The sequence below is a fragment of the Gossypium hirsutum genome, chromosome D13, assembly GCF_007990345.1.
Source record: "Gossypium hirsutum isolate 1008001.06 chromosome D13, Gossypium_hirsutum_v2.1, whole genome shotgun sequence".
NCBI lineage: Eukaryota > Viridiplantae > Streptophyta > Magnoliopsida > Malvales > Malvaceae > Gossypium > Gossypium hirsutum.
In genome coordinates this window covers 10,765,648-10,785,738 of record NC_053449.1, presented here as the reverse complement: position 1 = coordinate 10,785,738, position 20,091 = coordinate 10,765,648, and the positions used below count along the sequence as shown (strand labels likewise).

The 20,091-nt window shown below is 35.0% G+C and overlaps 2 protein-coding genes across 3 annotated transcripts; one reads left to right on the top strand and one right to left on the bottom strand.

Annotated features, from left to right (window-relative positions):
• The first annotated feature begins 10,210 nt into the window (after positions 1–10,210).
• On the top strand, positions 10,211–14,845 carry LOC107919959 (probable serine/threonine-protein kinase PIX7). 2 transcript variants are annotated; one of them, XM_016849412.2, is made up of 7 exons: positions 10,215–10,801; positions 11,919–12,253; positions 12,369–12,504; positions 12,857–12,993; positions 13,109–13,232; positions 14,052–14,555; positions 14,726–14,845. In XM_016849412.2, exons 1-7 carry the CDS (start codon positions 10,588–10,590, stop codon positions 14,731–14,733), a joined length of 1,458 nt encoding a protein of 485 aa, XP_016704901.2. In that variant the 5' UTR covers positions 10,215–10,587; the 3' UTR covers positions 14,734–14,845. The 2 variants fall into 2 exon arrangements, with proteins under 2 accessions (XP_016704900.2, XP_016704901.2); XM_016849411.2 differs by having other exon boundaries at positions 10,211–10,801; positions 14,052–14,845.
• Positions 14,846–15,184: 339 nt separating this feature from the next.
• On the bottom strand, positions 15,185–19,676 carry LOC107919960 (uncharacterized). Its single transcript, XM_016849413.2, has 7 exons — positions 19,220–19,676; positions 17,890–18,039; positions 17,576–17,791; positions 17,245–17,366; positions 16,905–17,068; positions 15,704–15,858; positions 15,185–15,467 (listed from the first exon to the last, which is right to left on the bottom strand). The coding sequence occupies exons 1-7, from the start codon at positions 19,445–19,447 to the stop codon at positions 15,372–15,374; spliced, it is 1,131 nt and encodes a 376-aa protein (XP_016704902.1). The 5' UTR covers positions 19,448–19,676; the 3' UTR covers positions 15,185–15,371.
• Positions 19,677–20,091: the final 415 nt, after the last annotated feature.

Here is a 20,091-nt window from a genome sequence, read left to right as displayed (position 1 = left end):
GGACAATATGGATGTATATGATTGGTTTATGATTTTTTTATGTCATTGAATGAAGTTAAGTTAAATGTTTCTGATTGTACGGTAATGCTCCGTAACCCTAATCTGATGATGGATACAAGTTAAAGGGTTACACATTAGGTGCCAATTTATTTTAGTTTAATTGATGAGACACTAGGTGTCAACTTATTTTAGCGTTGGGTGCAATTATTTGCTTCGAAATTATCCGATGAGGCACTGGGTGCCAAATTGGTGTGTTGGTTGGATCTGTGTATCCTTCTGAATCCGAGTCATGTCAATAGGGGAAATAAATGATGAAATTGAGTATCGATTTGCAATGGCAAGAATATGAAATGAAATTGTAATGGAGAATGATATATATATGAAATGGATATGTATGAATGGAAATTGTCATGTATTAACATTAGTAGAGTGCTTATAATAGATAGTATTTTTATGAATTTGCACATTTGAGTTGATATTTATATAGAAACTTATAATATTAAATTGAATATTTATATGCATAATATTTTGCTAGTAATGTTTGTATTATAGAAATGCAACTAAGTTATACTCAGTATGTTCGTTTAAATTTCATGTGCAAGTTAGGAATTTTGGTTCGTACGTTTACTCAACATCCAAAGATAATTCCAGACTCAACTTCTTGGTGATGTTTTATTTTGGTTCTTGGCATGTACCTAAGAATTCTTTTAAGTTATAAGCCTATTTTGTATGTTAATGGACATTTTGTGTTTTGGTTGAAAATATATGTAATTAATGTGTTTATATATATTAGTGTGAATTTAATAAATATGTTAGGTGCATAAATTGAGTAATGGTTTCATGTGGTATAACTTCAATTAGTACAAAGTAGATAAGTAATTGCATACATATATGATTTTAGTTTTGGTATGTATATGCCCATGTGAACTTGATTTTGGCCATTTGGAAAGGTCTTATTATGGCATTTGAAATATGGTAATTTTATATGTATGCTTTATGTATGAATATAAGAATTTGAATGTTGCTAGTTGGTGTGAAATGCGATATTATTTGAAATATTGAACTGTGGTGTCAATGAGGGCACATTGGTTAGATTTTAAGTGTTTGAATAGATGATATTGTTGTCTTTTGATTGCTAGGTAAATTTGGCATGGTATAAACTCTTAAAAGATGAAATTTTACCATTTTGATGTTAGGTATCGATAGTTTGGCATTGGTATCGATACTTGACCATATGAACAATTTTAAAACAAACAGAATATCAAAATGGTATCGATTTTTGTTTAAGTATCAATACTTTTTTCATAAAATATCAATACCATTGATTTTCAAGTAAACAAAATTGAATTTTGGTATCGATTTTTAGAAGGTATCGATTTGGTATTGATACCATCTGTAAGTTTCCAATATTGACTTTTAACTTCATAATTTTACAATCTAGTCTTACTATATGTTTGTATTTTATAATTAGGTCATTGTAGAATTCTAATTATTTAATATATTTAATTATATCCATAATTTTTTGATAAATAATTGAATTTTCATTAAGTAAGGTATTTATTGTATTATTGAATTTTGTCGTAGTATCTTATTACTCGGGTCCAACAACTTGGACAGGTAAGGGGTGTTATAGTTTGTGGCTGAATATGTTATATGTGAGTCCTAGTGGCAAAATCTGTTATATGTGGAGGCCTTTGTGGCTGAATATGTTATATGTGAGCCCTAGTGGCGGAATCTATTATATGTAAGCCCTAGTGGCGGAATATGTTATAAGTGGAAGCCTTTGTGGCTAAATCATCATAGAGAAGCCTTTGTGGCTGATTCTGATGTAAGAAGAGGCTTTTTGGCTGGTTCTATTTTGAGAAAAGCCTTCATGGTTGATTTTGTAGAAAGCGCCTTCGTGGCAAAGTCTATTGTATATATCTAGACGCATTAATGGCTATCTAATGATGTATGGATGTTGTAACACCCCGAACCCGAAACCGACACCGGAGTCAAACACGAGGTGTTAACTGACTTTAACCCCTTATAAAATTTATTTTCCAGACACTGCCCAATCTGTGTACTAGTCGTTTTAAAAATCATATCTTGAGTTTCGTAACTCGAAAATCAGTTTCGTAATTTTTCCCAGAAACTAGACTCATGTGCCCATCTATGTATTTTTTTCTAGAATTTTTGGTTGGGCCAATTAGTACAGTTTATTAGTCAAAATTTCCCAAGTTGCAGGGGTCGACTACACTGACCTTTGCCCATTACGACTTGAATATCTCCCTGCACGGGGCTTCAATACTGATGCCGTTTGTTTCTATGAAAACTAGACTCAGAGAGGAATCTGTACATATATGGTACGACCCCTAATTATCTCTGGTTAATTTGTAATGAATTTCCAAAGTCGGAGCAGGGAATCCAGAAACCGTTCTGGCCCTGTCCCACAAAAATCTGATTATCTCTTAATATACTGCCCATATGATCTTTTCGTTACTTCCTCATGAAAACAGACTCATCGAGCTTCGCTTACATAATTTATTCATCAATTAATTCCACTCCTACTATTTTTAGTGATTTTTCAATCTCATGACACTGCTGCTGCCAGCATCTGTTACGAAAGTAACTAGGTTCATTTCATGCCTACCCTTGATCCAACTCAATCGAACATTCATGCCATTTTCGCATGGCTTAAAGTTTACATGCCAAAGTTCAAACCCAACGTAATAGCTTATACATGCCAAAATGTTCTTCTAAGCCAACTAAGAAGAAAGTACCAAAACTTGCTATCCGGTGTGATGACTTCGATGACGGCCCGACCACGCAAAAATAGATGAGTCCAAGCAACCTATAATGGGTGACAAGGAAACACCGAGTGAGTTTATAACTCAGTAAGTCATAAGCTATGCACTACCATCCATCAATAACATTATCACAAGAGAAAACAAAATGGAACGAGGCTAATTACTCCATCCATTCCGAACCATACCATAGTTCCTCCAACCTATCAATTCAATTTCATATCAATTCATGCATTCACATTCCATATACTCATCAATAGGACATTGAAGCATTTTCATAAATCAATTTATTTTCATTACAATCAAACGACTAAACGGCCTTTCACCCATCCTACGATAAATTTTATGTACGTGACTTCAAGTATATTTGTCACATAGGTTCAAACTTACCGAGCTCAACACCAAGTATAAGCATAGCACCTATTAGCCATGTACTCAAGACACTTACCCGATCCGCTGTCCGCGATCGACTCAATAGTGTCGCACACATAGTGTCCATAATGATTCACGAATGTATATCGAGTCCGCACACTCAGTGCTATATAATCAACTCGCACACTTAGTGCTACATAATCAAATCGCACACTTAGTGCTACATAGTCAAACTCGCACACTTAGTGCCGCATGGTCAATTCGCACACTTAGTGCATCATATTCATTTCGCACACTTAGTGCAACATAGTCAAATCGCACACTTAGTGCTGTACAATTTAATCCCGCGCACTTAGCGCCAATCTCATGGTCATAAATGGTTATCCCGCACGTTTAGTGCCGAGATCAACAATTCAGTACATCTTACCTCTTTTCTTTCATTCAACAATTTCATCATCACATACGTACATGCACATATATATATATGTATATTTATTCATTCCATTCAGCATCAATACATAAACATTATGACCATTGAAATAATATCAACTACATGCTTAATGACTTACCTCGTGTTGGGTAAGACGGTTCCAACTCGGCTACTCGATAACCTTTTCTTTGCCTTTGCTCAATTCACCTCCTTTAACTCCTTGAGCCAAATCAATAACTTAAAATAGTCATTAATCGACTATTCAAGTATTACTTTCAGAATAATATATATATTGATTTGACTTTCACACACATAGATTATAGTAAGCTTTATAATAGTCAATAAATAACTCATTGGCAAATTTTCATTAATGTTTACAACAAAATCACATATTCACTACGAGCTGTTTTCCTGAGCAGTAGTCGCTAAATTGTTTATAACTGGAGCTACAAAACTCCAAATCACTAGCCGTTAATTTTCCCTGAATATAGACTCGTATATCTTCCATCCATAAAATTTTCAGAATTTTTGGCTTGGCCAATCAATACCAGATTTTTCTTAAAGTTTCCCCTGTTTCACTGTTTGACTATTCTGACCACTCTTCACTACGAATCAAATTTCTCATTTTACAGAATTCAAAATGTGTTGTATTTGATCTCATTTGAAACTAGACTCATTAAGGAGTCTAAGCATATAAATTTTATCTTATAATCATTTTTGTACAATTTATAATGATTTTCTAAAAACAGAACAGGGAATCTAGTAGTCATTTTGACTCAGCCCCACAATACTTCAAATATCTCAAGATCGGTAACTCTTTTGTTTTCATAGTTTCTTTTGTAAGAAAATAGACTCTTCAAGCTTTAATGGCATAATTCACTCAGCTTCTAATTCAACTCCTACAAATTATGGCGATTTTCCAAAATCACCTTACTGCTGCTGTCCCCAAACAGATTATTACCGAATCAAATACTAACATTAGCATTTCACCTTAATAGCTAGCTTGCCAAGCCTTAATTTAACATATTTTCATTCAATTTAGTCTAATAACGCATAAATGGGTAAATTACATTTTTACCCCTAATATTTCTCACTTTCACAATTTAGTCTTTATTCCACAAAACACAAAATACACAAAGTTTGGTCACACTCCTTAAGGGCCGAATCTTCCTAGTGCCCATATAAGTCCATACATCTCATTTATTTCACCTTTGAGTCCTTCAAAAATTTGTTTTTGTAATTTAGCCCTAACTACTCAAAATCACCAAAAACTTCAACACAAAACATATTAATCTTTAACATATCTTTCACTTTTCATCAACAACAATCAAAAAGCTCAAGCACTCATCAATGGCAAAACACAAAATCATCATCAATCCACAAAATTGAACCATGGGTTTTTAGAACTCAAGTCAACTACTAAAACATGCATGCATCTCAAGAACAACATCAAACATACCTTAGTCTAGCAAACCACCATAGCCGATTTTCTCAAGCTCTTCCCCTCCCTTTCTTTCCTCTATTCGGCCAAAGGTGTTCAAGAATGAACACACATTTTTTTTTGTTTTCTTTCCTCAACTCACGGCAACAAGGGGGGGTATGGATGAGACCATTTTTTTTTCATCACCCTTCCTTTTCATTGTTTAATTCCTTTCTTTAATTTATTTTAATTATCATGCTTAATATTTTATTTTCCTTACCATACATCACTAACACAACATGTTGGTGACATGTTTCCACCCATAGCATGGCCGGCCACTACATATTAGGGAGGGGGAATTTGACATGCAAGTCCCCTTTTTCTTCCACATGCACTAATAGGTCCTCATGCATTGACCTATCACATTTTAAAATTTTCTCATATAAGTCCTATTGACTAAATTCACATGCAATCGACTAAATCGAAGCTTGAAATTTTCACACATTCATGATTACATATTCTAGATAATAAACATCACATTCAAACCTTTCGGTGACTCGGTTTAGCGGTCCCGAAACCACTTCCCGACTAGGGTCAATTTTGGGCTGTCACAGATGTCTCTATGGCTATCTAAGTCAAGTGGACGTCTTCATGGCTATCTGTTGATCAAGCGAGTGTCTGAAGCTTCCGGAGATAAGGGAAGACATATGAAGTCAAGAATACGCCTTAGTGGCGCAGTTTAAGAAATCTTAAGTAATGGTCTTTGTAGTTTATTTCAGAATGTAAAGGGGAACATACATTGTACAAAGAGTTAATCATAATAATATATATGAGGTATTTCAGGAAAAAGAAATTAAAGAAATTTTATTAAGTCATTGCTCGTCTAAAACATATGCGAATAGAAGAGTCTAGGTTACATTTGTTTTAGGAAGTAACACCCAATACTCGGATTCGGTTGATCGGATCGGGTGAAGGGCGTTACATGGGGCCCTAGTTGGTAGTGGTTATAAGGGCACGACAACGAGTTTCTCTTCATTAGAGGAGCATGCTTTATAAACCTCATACAAAAGTGTAAGAAAGAAAAACACAGAGGCTTTCCAGTATAATCAAGTAATTTATGTTATCCATTTCCACCAAAAGCCTCTGTGTTAAGTAACAGGTTAAGTAACAGGGTCACCGCCTTTGGTGGAAATGAATAAAATGAATTACTCAATTATACTAAAACACCACTGAATGAATTACTCAATTATACTAAAACACCACTGATTTTTCTTTCTTGTACTTCTGTTTGGGTTTTATAAAGCATCCTCCTCTGACGAAGAAAAACTCGTTGTGCCCGCATAACCACTATTAACTAGGGGCCCATTTATGCTTCATCCATTGATAGCATAACATTTGTAAACTTGAAGCCCTAGTTACACTTTAACCCGAGATCATATAATCATTGTTAACTGGGACCTTGAGTTGCAACGCGATCTGACTTCTCGAGTGATAGCTCCATACTCATATGCTAGATGAAATTTGTAGGTCACCCAGCTCCATGGCACTACTGTAAATTTAAACATACTTTAAAACTATAACAATGTCTATCTCAAATACGAACAAAAATAAATTTACAAACTTCTAATCTCCAACTGTAAGAAAAAAACAAAAAAAAACAATTTTTAACAAAGTGAACGCGCTTTTCTTTCTCCCTAAAAAATAACGTAAATCAATAAATTAAAAAATAGTTTACTTACTCAATTTTTTTTAATTTTTCAGCATGTACCAATAATAAATATAATTTCCAAAAAAAGAAAAAACAACACGGCTATTATTTAACCTTTTACCTTATTGGTAAAAAGTTAGATATTCCTCCAACATAGTTTTGAAAAACATAGAATGTTTTAGAAAAAAATATTTTAGTCACTGATAAATATTTTTATTATTGTACTATATCTTAAGAACATATTATTATCGTAAAACATATTATTATTATTATCCTCCAAAATCCCTCTCACAGAATAATAATTTAAGAAGACAATAAAATAGGGCAACTGACCAAAAAAAGCCCTTTTTTTCAAAAATTACCAAAATGGGTCAATTATTTAATTATTTACTGGAATGGTCCATTTTCCGCGAAATCGCGTCCATGTCAGCGCGATGTCAGGGTACGCGCCAGGATCGCGTCCACGTCAGCGCGATTTGCTTACGTTGACACAAATCGCGCCCTCTAGGACGCGATTTGCTGACGTGGATGAACAGTTTCTCATTTTTAGCTTGGAAAACTTTGAAAGGCCATAACTTTTGGCTCGGTTGTCCGATTGAGACAATTTTTTTTTATTTCGAATAATTTTTCGAGATCTAAGCGCTAACAAACTGCCGAAGGCTGTTTGTCGCACTTTTCATTGAAAAATATCCCTTTTTGTCTCTAAATTTTGATTTTTTTCGATTTAAAATTAAATTTTGAAACATTCAAATCATTATTTGTAGTGTGTGTATATGTTAATAGTTACGTACAGAAAAGTCAACTGAATATAATTTTATATTAAATTCATTTAAGTTCTTCTCAAACGACCAATGATTCTAACTGTCTTAATTATATGAGTTACCGATGCCTTTGCCTAAGCATCAATGAGCTAACATTTTATATAAGTTATTTCTAATTGTAATTAGCACTTTCTATCATTATGCAGGTTGTTTTTCCTAACTTGGAGAAAATCACAATCTGCCATTTGAGAAACGCAAAGAGCATATAGCACAACAAATTTCATAAGAATTCCTTTTCTATGCTAAAAGAGTTGACTGTTGAGGAATGTGATGTGCCATTTGAATCTTTTTTGTACTTGTTACTATTGATTCCAAAAAGATTTAAAATTGTTACCAACAAGATTCGAATCAAGGTACTAAGGGAAAAGAGCAAGCATCTTAACCAACTAAGCTAAACTAATTAATCGATAAATTATAAAAATACTGTTATTATCTTAATTATATTACTTACGTTCTAACGATTTATCGGACCTATTCCATACACGTGTCAAATCAGAAGAAATAATACAACAATTCTGTAAAAAAAATCCGGTGTTTACTTCAAATAAATAAGGAAAATAATGATTTGAATGTTTCAAAATCTAATTTTAAACCGAAAAAATCAAAATTTAGGGACAAAAAGGGATCTTTTTCGATGAAAAGTGCGGCAAACTGCCTTTGGCTGTTTGTTAGCGCGTAGATCTCGAAAAGTGATTCGAAATAGAAAAAAAATCGTCTCAATCGGACAACCGAGCCAAAAGTTATGGCCTTTCAAAGTTTTTCAAGCTAAAAATGAGAAACTGTTCATCCACGTCAGCAAATCGCGTCCTAGAGGGCGCGATTTTTGTCCACGTAAGCAAATCGAGCTGACGTGGACGCGATTTCCTGGCGCGTACCCTAACATCGCGCTGACGTGGACGCGATTTCGCAAAAAATGGACCATTCCGATAAATAATTAAATAATTGGCCCATTTCAGTAATTAAAAAAAAAGGCTTTTTTTGGTCATTTGTCCAATAAAATATACAATATGATTTGCATTTCTTTAAGTTTTACATCATATTTTAGATTTAAAGGTGAACAACCATTTCCTCATCCCTAGATTAAAACAATAAGGGTAAATTAAACATATAATCACTTAACTATCAAAACTTTTCATTTTATACACTTAAAATAAAAAGTTTGTAATTTAAGTACTCACGTTAAATAGTTTGGTCATTTTGATTACTCCCGTTAAAATCACAAATGGTAAGGTGACGTGACAATTAAAAATAGTATAATAATAAATTTAGTCCTCAACTTTTACATATTATATCAATTTAGTTATAATTTCAAACTTTAACCCTCAAATTTTACAAATATTCTCATTTTGATCCCAATTTTAAAGTCTCCCAACCACGTCCCTCTCCCCCTCCCCCACCGGACCTCCCCTACCACCATTTGTTTGTAAAGACCGATAAGCCATCGGATAGGAATCCAAACTTAAATTCATCTGACATTGCTGCTCCTGAAATCAAGCTTTGATGGCTAAAATTCAGGGACTGACCCATTTGTATGTTTCTTATTTCTTGTTGCAAGTTCAGTAGTGCTGAGCCACGTTGTAATTTCGGTTGTTCATTGTTTTGCGGTTAAGATTGAGAGGTGTAGCATGCAAATCCATGAAATGCCAGTAACACAAAAGTCTCAAATGATCAATAATAGAAGAGGAACACTGCGGTTCAACAACAGTAATCATTTGCAAAGAAGCATGAAAAGCATAGGTTTTTACGCGTTCTTATTTACTGCATACCAGTAACCAAGTAAAGGCCTGCAGAGCAGTAATCAAGGGTGAAGAAGCAACCAAGCAAAGTGAATTTGTGTTTTTGCAACAATGAATGGCCTTTCAACTTTTAACCTTGCATCTTGAAGCTGGAAGCAGGTCAACGAGTGTGCGGCTATACGATCAATGACTAAAGTTCTTTTTGATTTGGGTAAAAGAAAGAGGTGAAAGGCTTAAATAGCAATATCTTTAACACACACACGGTGAGATTCCCGAGTTTTAACAGAGATGATATAGTGGGATTCTGTATTTTCTCATTCCATCATATGTTTGAACATTTAATCTACACCGTTAAGGGAATCCTAGTGGGATTTTTTCTAAAGGGAAAACAAGCATGAAATCATAAGGAACCCAACATATTACAAACAAAAACAATGTGCTGCGGAGTTGGGAGTTAATGGTGATGTTTTAAGCTCATCTTTCCTTTCTCTTTCCACCACTGCCGTCCTCCCTTCGGGTTTGAGAGTTTCCATCACAGTAGAGAGGGACTGTGGTGGGGGTGGGGGGAGGAGGGACGGGACGGAACAATGGTGGAGGAGGTCTGATTGGGGAAGGGAAGGGGGAGAGGGACGGAGGTGAGAAATTTAAAATTAGGATTAAATTGAGAATATTTATAAATTTTGAGTATTAATTTTTTAAAATTATAAGTAAGTCGATATAATACATAAAATTTGAATGTAAAATTTATTATTATATTATTGTTTATGTGTTATATCAGTTTTTCATTTGTGATTTTAGCAGAAATAATCAAAATAACCGATGTATATAATGTAAGCATTTAAATTATAAATTTTTATTTTGAGTGCGTAAAATGAAAAATTTTGATAGTTGAGTGACTATATATATAATTTACCCAAAACTTAAAAGCTTTTAAGTCTATTCAGCATTTTGAGAGAGAGAGAGTACATTTTCTTGCTTTCAAGTGAGATTTATTAATTCCATCTCCTAAAATAAAGAACCCAAAATGGAAAAACAAAGTAACAAACTTGTTTCTCTTTACCATTTCCAGATTCCATAAAACATTCCTACTCTTTTTTTTTGGCTCTATTTTCCCTGCTTAATTTTAATCTGCGTCTTTCCACAATTGGGTTTCTCTTGTTTTAGCTTTTCCAGCCTTTTACTTTTTTTTTTTGAAGTGAGGGTTTTGGGTATTTAACATTTTTTAAAATTTGGGTTCCTTCAGTTTTGGTGGGTTTTTGTTTTGCTTTTTCCCTAATGATGGTATGAGAAATTTTTAGGGTTAGAAGAGAGAAGATGGGATTAGGTTTTCAGGAAGGAAAGGTGAAGTCTTGGGATACGTGCAAATCAAAGGAAAGGAAGAAGAAGAAAAACAGTGGAAAAGAAGATCTTGATGATGAAGCTGCTGTGGAAGAAACAGGGTGTTGGGTTAAGTTGAGATTCATTGGAAGCTGCATTTCTTCAAGATCCAAAGTTGATAGTTCTGTTAGTGGGACCAGCACCAATTATGGTATATTTTTTTTCATTTTGTTCTTGCTAGATGTTATTCCTTTTTTTTTTCTTGTACTCTGCTCCTAGATTGTAGAACTTGCCCCCCTTTTTTGTTTACCTTTTGTTACTTTGAATGTTGCTCTCTCTATTTTATTTTATTTTTTGGCTTCTTTTGCTGGATGAAATGATATGTTCATTGTATGATCAGTTATTGATGCGAATGCTGTGATGCTAGTTTAAGAAGCTATTTTAGCTTGGTGCAGCCTGTAAGATGCTGCATCCAGCTTATGGACTACCAATTTCTCGCAATGGAATTTTTCTCTAGTTATGATTGGGATTAATTAGTAGATTTTAACTAGTTAACCATCTTTAGAAAATCATAATACATGTTGGAAACCTATTTAATCAAATAAGTTTAACTCCAACCTTGAGCTACTTAACTATTATGAAATGTGGAAATCACTCTCCTATATTGTTCTTAAACCCTTGTTCTCATGAGTGATCTTCAAATTTGGACATAGCGATATAGTGTGGAGACCAAAGAATTTGACCATACCTTGTGTGAGCATTTACTCGCTCTACTAGTTGTTAGTTCCATTTTCTCTTGTACTCTTATTTTTCTCTCGTCATAACATTTTTAACCTGTTTTGCATTCATGGTTTCCGTATTGATATGTGGAATGACTCGGTTTGGAAACTGAAAACTTTCATTCTTAGTGCAACAAATCAGTTGCTGAGTGGAGAATTTTAAATATATGTTTGTCCACTGACTAATTAGGTGGTTTGCTGAACTCTCATGCATGATATAGCAGCAAATGAAAAGTGTGTATGTGAAGAAAAACCTATTGTGGTTGCCGCTTAATTTTAAATGATTTTTTGAAGAGGTTATAGATGAAGTAATGGCACCAATGATGCTGTTGATGAGAAAAGATATAATGTCCAATGCATGGAGAAACTCAAAGATGCTTTACAATCATTTATACTCAAAAAGGGATTATATTATCAGCATTTAGACCGTCTGTGGCAACTCGAGTTCCCACAGTGCAACCCCAGATTTCCCCTACATTATGTTTTTCCTCGTGGAGTTCTATATAGTTTTTATCTTCTAACGTGTTAAATTTGTGCATTGATGAACAGATAGCAAATCTGCCTATGATACAAGTAAAGATCAACCGGCAGCTCCAGTTGTCTCATCCACAACCACTAGCAATGCTGAAAGTAGTTCATCTACGTCCAAACTTGAAGATGAGCTTAAAGTTGCATCTCGGTTACGGAAGTTCACATTTAATGATCTAAAGTTGGCAACAAGAAACTTCAGACCTGAGAGTCTTCTTGGTGAAGGTGGTTTTGGATGTGTTTTCAAGGGATGGATTGAAGAAAATGGAACTGCTCCAGTAAAACCAGGAACTGGGCTTACTGTTGCTGTTAAAACACTCAACCATGATGGCCTCCAGGGACATAAAGAATGGCTGGTTTGCACGTTTCCTCAGCGTTTCTCCTTGTTATATCGTATCAGTGCCTGACTTTTTCTTTCTGTTTCTCCTAAACACTTAATCTTTGTTGTCCCTTGGATCATCAATTTGGCAGGCCGAAGTGAATTATCTCGGTGATCTCATACATCCTAACCTGGTTAAGCTTATTGGTTATTGCATTGAAGATGATCAGAGACTGTTGGCGTATGAGTTTATGCCTCGTGGAAGCTTGGAGAACCACCTCTTCAGAAGTATGTAGCTGCTACATTGTCTATGAATGATTTTTCACTGTAGAATATTCAGTTTAAGGCATCATAAATGTTCACCAGCTAACTATGATAAGTTGGGTTTCAGTCGTTGCTATATATATCTTCTAGAGGTATTGAGCCAGAAGATACAACAAATATCATCTCTGGTCTATTGTAGATTGGAGTTCCAAAAATAATGGATCTGCCATCTACTTTAGAAAACATTGACCTCTTAGACTGGACTTGAATTACTTCTTGGTGTTGATAACTGCGTATTTCTTATAGCTATCTGCTCTGATCAAGGGTTTTATGTTTTCAAATAACACTGTAACTCTGTTTGTTGCAAATTATGCAGGATCGTTGCCTCTTCCGTGGTCCATAAGGATGAAAATTGCACTAGGTGCTGCAAAAGGTCTTGCATTTCTCCATGAAGAGGCAGAAAGGCCTGTGATATATCGGGATTTCAAAACCTCCAATATCCTACTAGATGCAGTATGTGCCAAAAACTTCACCTCAGTGAAGTTTTCTATTTAACCCAAAAAAAAGAGAAAAAAAAGCAAGAATTATTTCTATGGAATGGTTTACACCTAATAATATGCCGTTGCAGGACTATAATGCAAAGCTTTCTGATTTTGGGCTTGCTAAAGATGGTCCCGAGGGAGACAAAACCCATGTATCAACCCGTGTGATGGGAACATATGGCTATGCAGCCCCTGAATATGTAATGACTGGTAAGCTTTAATAGAAAGGAGATGCTGGATTAAGTTGGCCACTTTACCCTTCCCTTCCCTATTTTATTTGCTCTCTCAACTTCATACGTGACAGTTAAAAGATATATAAGGTAGCTGTAACCTGATTTGTCTGCTTTATGATGTTTCTTATTTGTATTTTTTAACAGCATGCAGTATTCTTTTTAATTTTTACACACTTGGGCTCATGCCAGCTCTTCTTCCTCCTTTTTAATTCTTATTGGGTTCTTTATATGTTACCTGACCTTTTAGGAGCCACTGTTAAGTGTAATAGTAAGAAATTTAGTGGTTTAACGTGTAACTGTGTATTGAAAGCCTTACCTCCTTGAGATAGGCAGTTAAAGAAAATCAGAAACTCTGTCAGATGCAGATACTTTTTATACTATTGCACTTTGGCGGATGAACAATGAACTATTTTGTGGTGTAACTGCTTGTAGAATGCAGTTGAATGCTCCTTAAATGGAATCTTGGCCTGCTGACATCTCCGTCCCATTGAAGCAGTATCCATTTAACAGGAGTAGGGGCAGCTCGAGTTTATGATATCTGTTAATAATTTAAGATGTTTTTCAGGGAAATCATTGGATTACCTGGCATGTTAGAAACTTTTTCACCGTCTATGTGGGTTTTGCAGTTAGTTTCGTTGATGACCTCTAAAATTTCTTCTTTATAGATTTATTGTAATACATCTTTTTGGCCTACTCAACTAACTTGGAGATGTCAAGAAATGCCTATCTGTATGAAAAAGGAGCACTTTATTTTGTTTTTCCTTGTCTAATTCAAACAAACATAATTCTATATCAGGACATCTTACCTCGAGAAGTGACGTCTACAGTTTTGGTGTGGTTCTACTTGAAATGTTGACTGGTAGAAGATCCATGGACAAAAACCGGCCTAATGGAGAACACAATCTTGTGGAATGGGCTCGACCTCATCTTGGTGAGAGAAGAAGATTCTATAGATTGATCGATCCTAGGCTTGAAGGTCACTTCTCTATTAAAGGTGCTCAGAAAGCTGCACAGCTTGCTGCTCACTGTCTAAGCCGTGATCCAAAAGCTAGACCCCTAATGAGTGAAGTGGTGGAAGTATTGAAGCCTCTACCAAATCTCAAGGACATGGCAAGCTCATCATATTATTTCCAGACAATGCAAGCCGAAAGAGTCGGATCCAGTCCACTCGCTAGAAATGGTACCCGAGCTCCAGCCAGCTCACTTTCAAGGAATGGACACAGGAGTCTTTCCATTCCAAATGGTTCCCATGCTTCTCCCTATCACCATCAATATCCTTATCAATCACCAAAACCCAATGGTAAACCATAATGTTGACTAGTTAAATTATCTTTTCCCCAACCTCTTTTCATCAATTATTTCTTTTCCCCCCGTTTTCTCTCAGTATAGATGTATTCTATCAAAGCATTTCTTCCTAGACAATGGGAAAAAAACAACACGGTAACATGTTTGCTGTTATATCATGTTTAGGATGTTAGCCTCCCAGCGGGACGGACAGGGCAAGTAAAAAGCTTATGGAGCAAAATGCCATGTTTATCATCTGTTGTTTTAATCTATTTGGAAATATTAAAAAGATTAGCTTGTTTTTTCTTTCCTACTTCCCCTGATGTATACAAGTGCTTGTTCCTTGGTAGTATCTAAATGACTGAAAGAGTAGAGTTGCATGTAGCTACAATGGAATTATTAACACCAAGTCCTAATCACATATGGTGTGATTCCATATAAAATTCTGTGGAAAATATCCCTACTTCAGTTGTGCCAACTCTAAACCCTTTTAAACCTTGAAAACAGTTATTGACGGTGAGATTTTGGCTACTACTGCCTAGTACACAATTGAGATGGATAGTTGTGGACATAAAGTTAGCAGATAAGAATAGAGCATTAAGGACGACAGCAAAAATAGAGTTGAACAGATGCTAATTACTAAAATTTACCAACTCAAATTAACTCTTCATTTATTGCACTCAATACAGTTATTTTTCCACTTCCAACAATGATGACGTTAGTTAATTTACATTAAGATGTTTGAAAAGAAGACTAACTTATTAAGCAACCTCTGGCTAGAGTTTTCCTTGAATTGCCATGGTCTTGGTAAAGGTGTAGTTATGCACCCCCATCAAGCTCTCCTTGTAAGCTGCTCTTTCGATGTGCTCTCAAAGATTTTATCAGCGTTTCCAACCTCAAATCCATCTCGCCTGTGGGACTCTTTGATCTGTGTCATTATAAAAGTAATCAGTAACCGTGCTCTGTTTTTAGTATTAATTTTGGCACATTAGTCAATAATCAGGGAATTTGTGACTTCAACAAACAAGTACAAACCATAAAACCATTCAAGGTAAAAACTGTGAGTCCACAACTGGACATCTTTACATTGTAGGTTTTTGTACTTGCACTTTGTGTCTTAGAGGAGATAATATCTTAACAAACACCTGAAAGCATTGTAAATACCTCACTCTCAGACAGATTTTTGTATTGAGGCAGCACAAGGCGTTCAGCAAACTCAATGTACGAACAGGGAACAGACTCAACAACACCGTCAGAAAAACTGAAAGGCATTGAATCCGCCACAGTTGAACTTTGCAGCAGAAGGCCATCTGGACTCACTGAAATCGAGGAAGTAGACGCATTGAATTCTCAAATCCATTTAAAAACCAATATCCGATACTTGCCAAAAGAAGAGTATACCCACAAAGCTGTGATTAGAACAGCAAAAGGGGTTGAAGAATGAAGGGAAATATAAAAAACCATTTATAAGCTAGTTAGATAAATAGCTTTGCCATTCAAAATATTCTTAAGAAAATTTTAGCCTCAGCTAAAGGTTTAACAGTTTGCTAGTATGGCAGAATAATAATCTCAGCTGTGCCAAGTAAATGGTCAGTCAAGATTTCTAATACTTTGATCATTACAAGGAGGATCAGAGAATAATAAATTTTACCCATAAATTTGAAGCTACACATAAAATGCATGCATTAAATCATATACCTATTTTACTGCAAGTTCTAAAGTGCCTTAAAAAAAATACAGAGAAGCATCTAATCTTAGCCTCTTAATGGCTGGTGAAATCCGAGAAATGAAAACTTTGAAAGCTCCTCGAATAGCTTTACCAAAATCTAGTATATGGTTTGTGCAAAGTATTTTCAGACAATAAAGAGCTTAATTCAGGCATGATTACAAAAAACACACACCAATGATATATAGCATTTAAACAATCTCATTCATTAAGCTCCCTTCCCTGTGCCATGATGTCAAAGGCCTTGTTCTATTAGAACCAAAAACTAACATTTCATACTTTGTAAGACCCGCTTTTATGAGTCTTTAGCTTACTCCACTTACTTCACACCATCCCTAGTCCTTTTCTATCACATTGGACGGGGAGAAGGAAGTCTGGTTGTATGCATCTATCAAGAATGTTGATGTTTGAATAAAATAACTCTCCATCGCTTTTTCTAACTGACAAGGAGAAAGGGAGTGTGCAATGAAATTGCATCACTAGATACTAGCTAGTTGCTAGGATCAACATGCCTTGTGATGGAAACCATCATGCGTAGAATCTCACTCTCAAAAAGTTTCAGCATTTTGTACCTCCACAATGCTAGCATAGGAGCAGTTTCTAATAAAACAGTAATACACGTTTGTAAAAGTAGCAAACCTTTTAAAACTCCACCATCAGAATTCAACTTGAACCCATTCTTTTTGATGAACTCATTGAGGCTTTTGATATTTCTCAAATTAGATTTCAGCCGATGTGTGGAAATAGTGACATGATTGAGTGCATACCCATTGACAAGGGTCCAGGCAGCATATTCACTTTCCCTGAGCATTAAAGAAATGTAAGTAGGCATTCATAAATGGAGGCCTGTTTATAAATCAAAGTATTGTAGGAAGTGTGGTATTATAGCACTAAGATGCGGTAGGTAAAGCCAACTCATTATGTTGTGAAGTGCTCAAAATTCTTTTGCTCAATGAAATAAACGCAATCAAGAGAGTACCCTGCCAATTGTTGAAATTCAGAATACAAAGGCTTCTCCCATGTTAAAGATCCCAGAGCACTTGCAAGAGCTGCATATTTATTTCCACTACCAGATTTTTTGGTGTATTTTCTAATAATTTCCTGAACCGGCAATGACAAAGTAAAGAAAGTAAGAACATTGGAGAACACAGTGAATTGGACATCAGAAGCAAATTATGATGGCACTTTACAATAGCATCTTTAGCCAGATTTCTAGACCAAAAACTTGGGTATCTTTCTATATCAGAGATAGGTAAAGGCATAACTATTTGACATTGTGTTGACTTATAATGCACCACTAATAGACATACCTGTGCTCTGGGGCTAAGTTGATCCACAAGAAGCTCTGAAATAAATACTCTTGGCAAGGGCCCATTAACACCACTGCCACCATCTTGAGAAGAACTATTGGGAGGAGAAAACCACAATGCCTTCAACTTTTTAGCAGGAAACCTTAGTTCCTCCTTTTGGGTATACCCATAATCCAGAAAAAGACTTGCCAAGGAGTTAATCCCATAACCATTTACCTAAGTTATAATACAGAAAGTTTACAGAGCTCAATATTCGATACAAAATAATGAAGTACAATTGATTCCCAGACAGTTTGAAAGTAAACAAAGCATACCCCAAAGGTCCTGAAAGCCAGATGATCATAGCAAATTTGTTCATCATCAACGGAACTGACAAGTTCCAAAATGGATTTTGCAGTAGGATTTCTATTTAAATAAACCGTTTCCATGCTTCTCAAGGTATCCCTGAAAAATGATTCACTTCCCTGTAACAGATATATCAAGTAAGATGGTTGAGATGCAAATAATTTGACAACAGCGAAGTTGAATTTGAAGATATTCATATTGAAGAGGCAACAAATTGCCTTGGCAGCTCTTGTGACCAAGTCAAACAACTTTGCAACATAATTTATTTTCCTTCTATTGATTACATTCTGTCTTATATTTGATTGTACTAATTATATTTTTTTTTTTAGAATACAACCTTAGGCAAACATTTAATTTCATAATTAAATTACGAAGTTTGGGACCATATATATAATTTTGAGTATTTACAAACGAAAGGCATGAGTGGGATATGGAATTGATAGGGGAGCTCAATTAGGGACAGACATAGTACTTTATGTCAGTGATGGTAAAATTATCTAAATGGTTGGGTTTTTTTTTCCTTACCATATATATTTTCACATTTGTCATACAATGATGAAAGCTTATAAATTTTTATGCTCAAAATTCCAAAAATTGATATATGTAAATGTGGGAAATGCTAACATTTTGATGATTTTTCATTTTGTGGAAGGTAAAACTATTATTTCATTATATTTTTCAATTTTGCGGTGACAAACTATTAAAAATTTTAATTTTGTGGGAGCAAAATTAGTACTTCAATTGTATTCTTATGTTGATAGTTCATAGAACTTTATGAAACGAAATCACACAAAATTTTCCTAAAGACTATAAGAAGTGTAAATCCCGTAGCATAATAAGTACTCTATAACGCACTATCAAACAATTCAGGTATGAGTCCAAGTATTAATTAATTATTTTTATGAAAAAAAAAAACGATGATGCTTATATCCTATATGAATTTCTGATGATATCTGGAGTCTTAAATTAAGCATGAAAAACAAATCTAAAATTATTTGTTTAAAATACAAAATCGATGAAGTTTTTTAAAAGATTAAAACTTGGCATTCTCTTAACACTATTCGTACAAGCAAGGACGGCAGCAGGGGTGCAAGGCAGGGGCCTTGGCCACTACTTCAAATATTGGTAAATTTGCTATTTGGCCATCCAAAATTTATAATTCAACCTCGTCATTAACAAAAAAGAAAACCTATCTTAACTGTTCGTATGCATACAAGCACCAAATTCCAAAAGAAATTAAATTCAGAAGCATTTTGTTAAAATAATTGATTTTTTTACCAAAAACAAGAGGAGGATCACCTGGGATTGACTGTCCGATTTAGAGGAGGATATGGCGGTGGAAGAAAATGAAGAATTCCCGCGAAACGAAAGGCGGTTGTAGGAAACGCCGTGACGGCAAGATAGCTTGCGGGACAGCGGCGGCAAAAAGGCGGAGGCGGGAAGAGTAATGAGAGACGGTGGTTGCAAGGCGTTCTTAGCGATTGCCGATGAGTAACAGCTGGAAGAAAACACCGCTGATAGTTTCATTTGGGCGTCACGGATCAACTGTGACAATATAATCACCCTTTTCAATGCACTTAATTCTTTTTTTGGGTTCTTCTGGAAATGCCTATCAAATTTATTTTCTTTTTTCTTCTCTTGGTTCCTTTTCCCTTTCGTTCAGTTGATGTAGAAATAAATGCTTAGCTATCGTATATCAGACGGCATTATTATGCTTTAATACCGCATAAACTATTGAAGTCAAAATGGCTAAACTCCAATACAACTTTCAAATAGTCTATCTTTTTATAACATATATCAAATTATTCACTTTACCCGTAATTCAAGCATTTTATCCAAAATATATATATAATTAATAATGAAATTTTTAAGTCGTTAAAAAATCGTCACCCATCATTAATTTATTTAAAAATAAATAAATCTAACTTAATTTTTTTTAATTACAATAACATGACAAAATCCGAACAACAAAAACAACTAACACAACTTGAACCTAGTGTCACGGGCCGCAGTTCAAAGCTCGTGACCATCGCACCAAATGCATCCAATGGAGGTCTATTGTTTAGATGGGGATCATTTGGCCCACAAGAACTGACCTAATTCAAGAAGCTGTTGGAGAAGCCTGTTAGATTGAAGCCCGATTGGCTTGATAATGAAGATATGGCAACTTA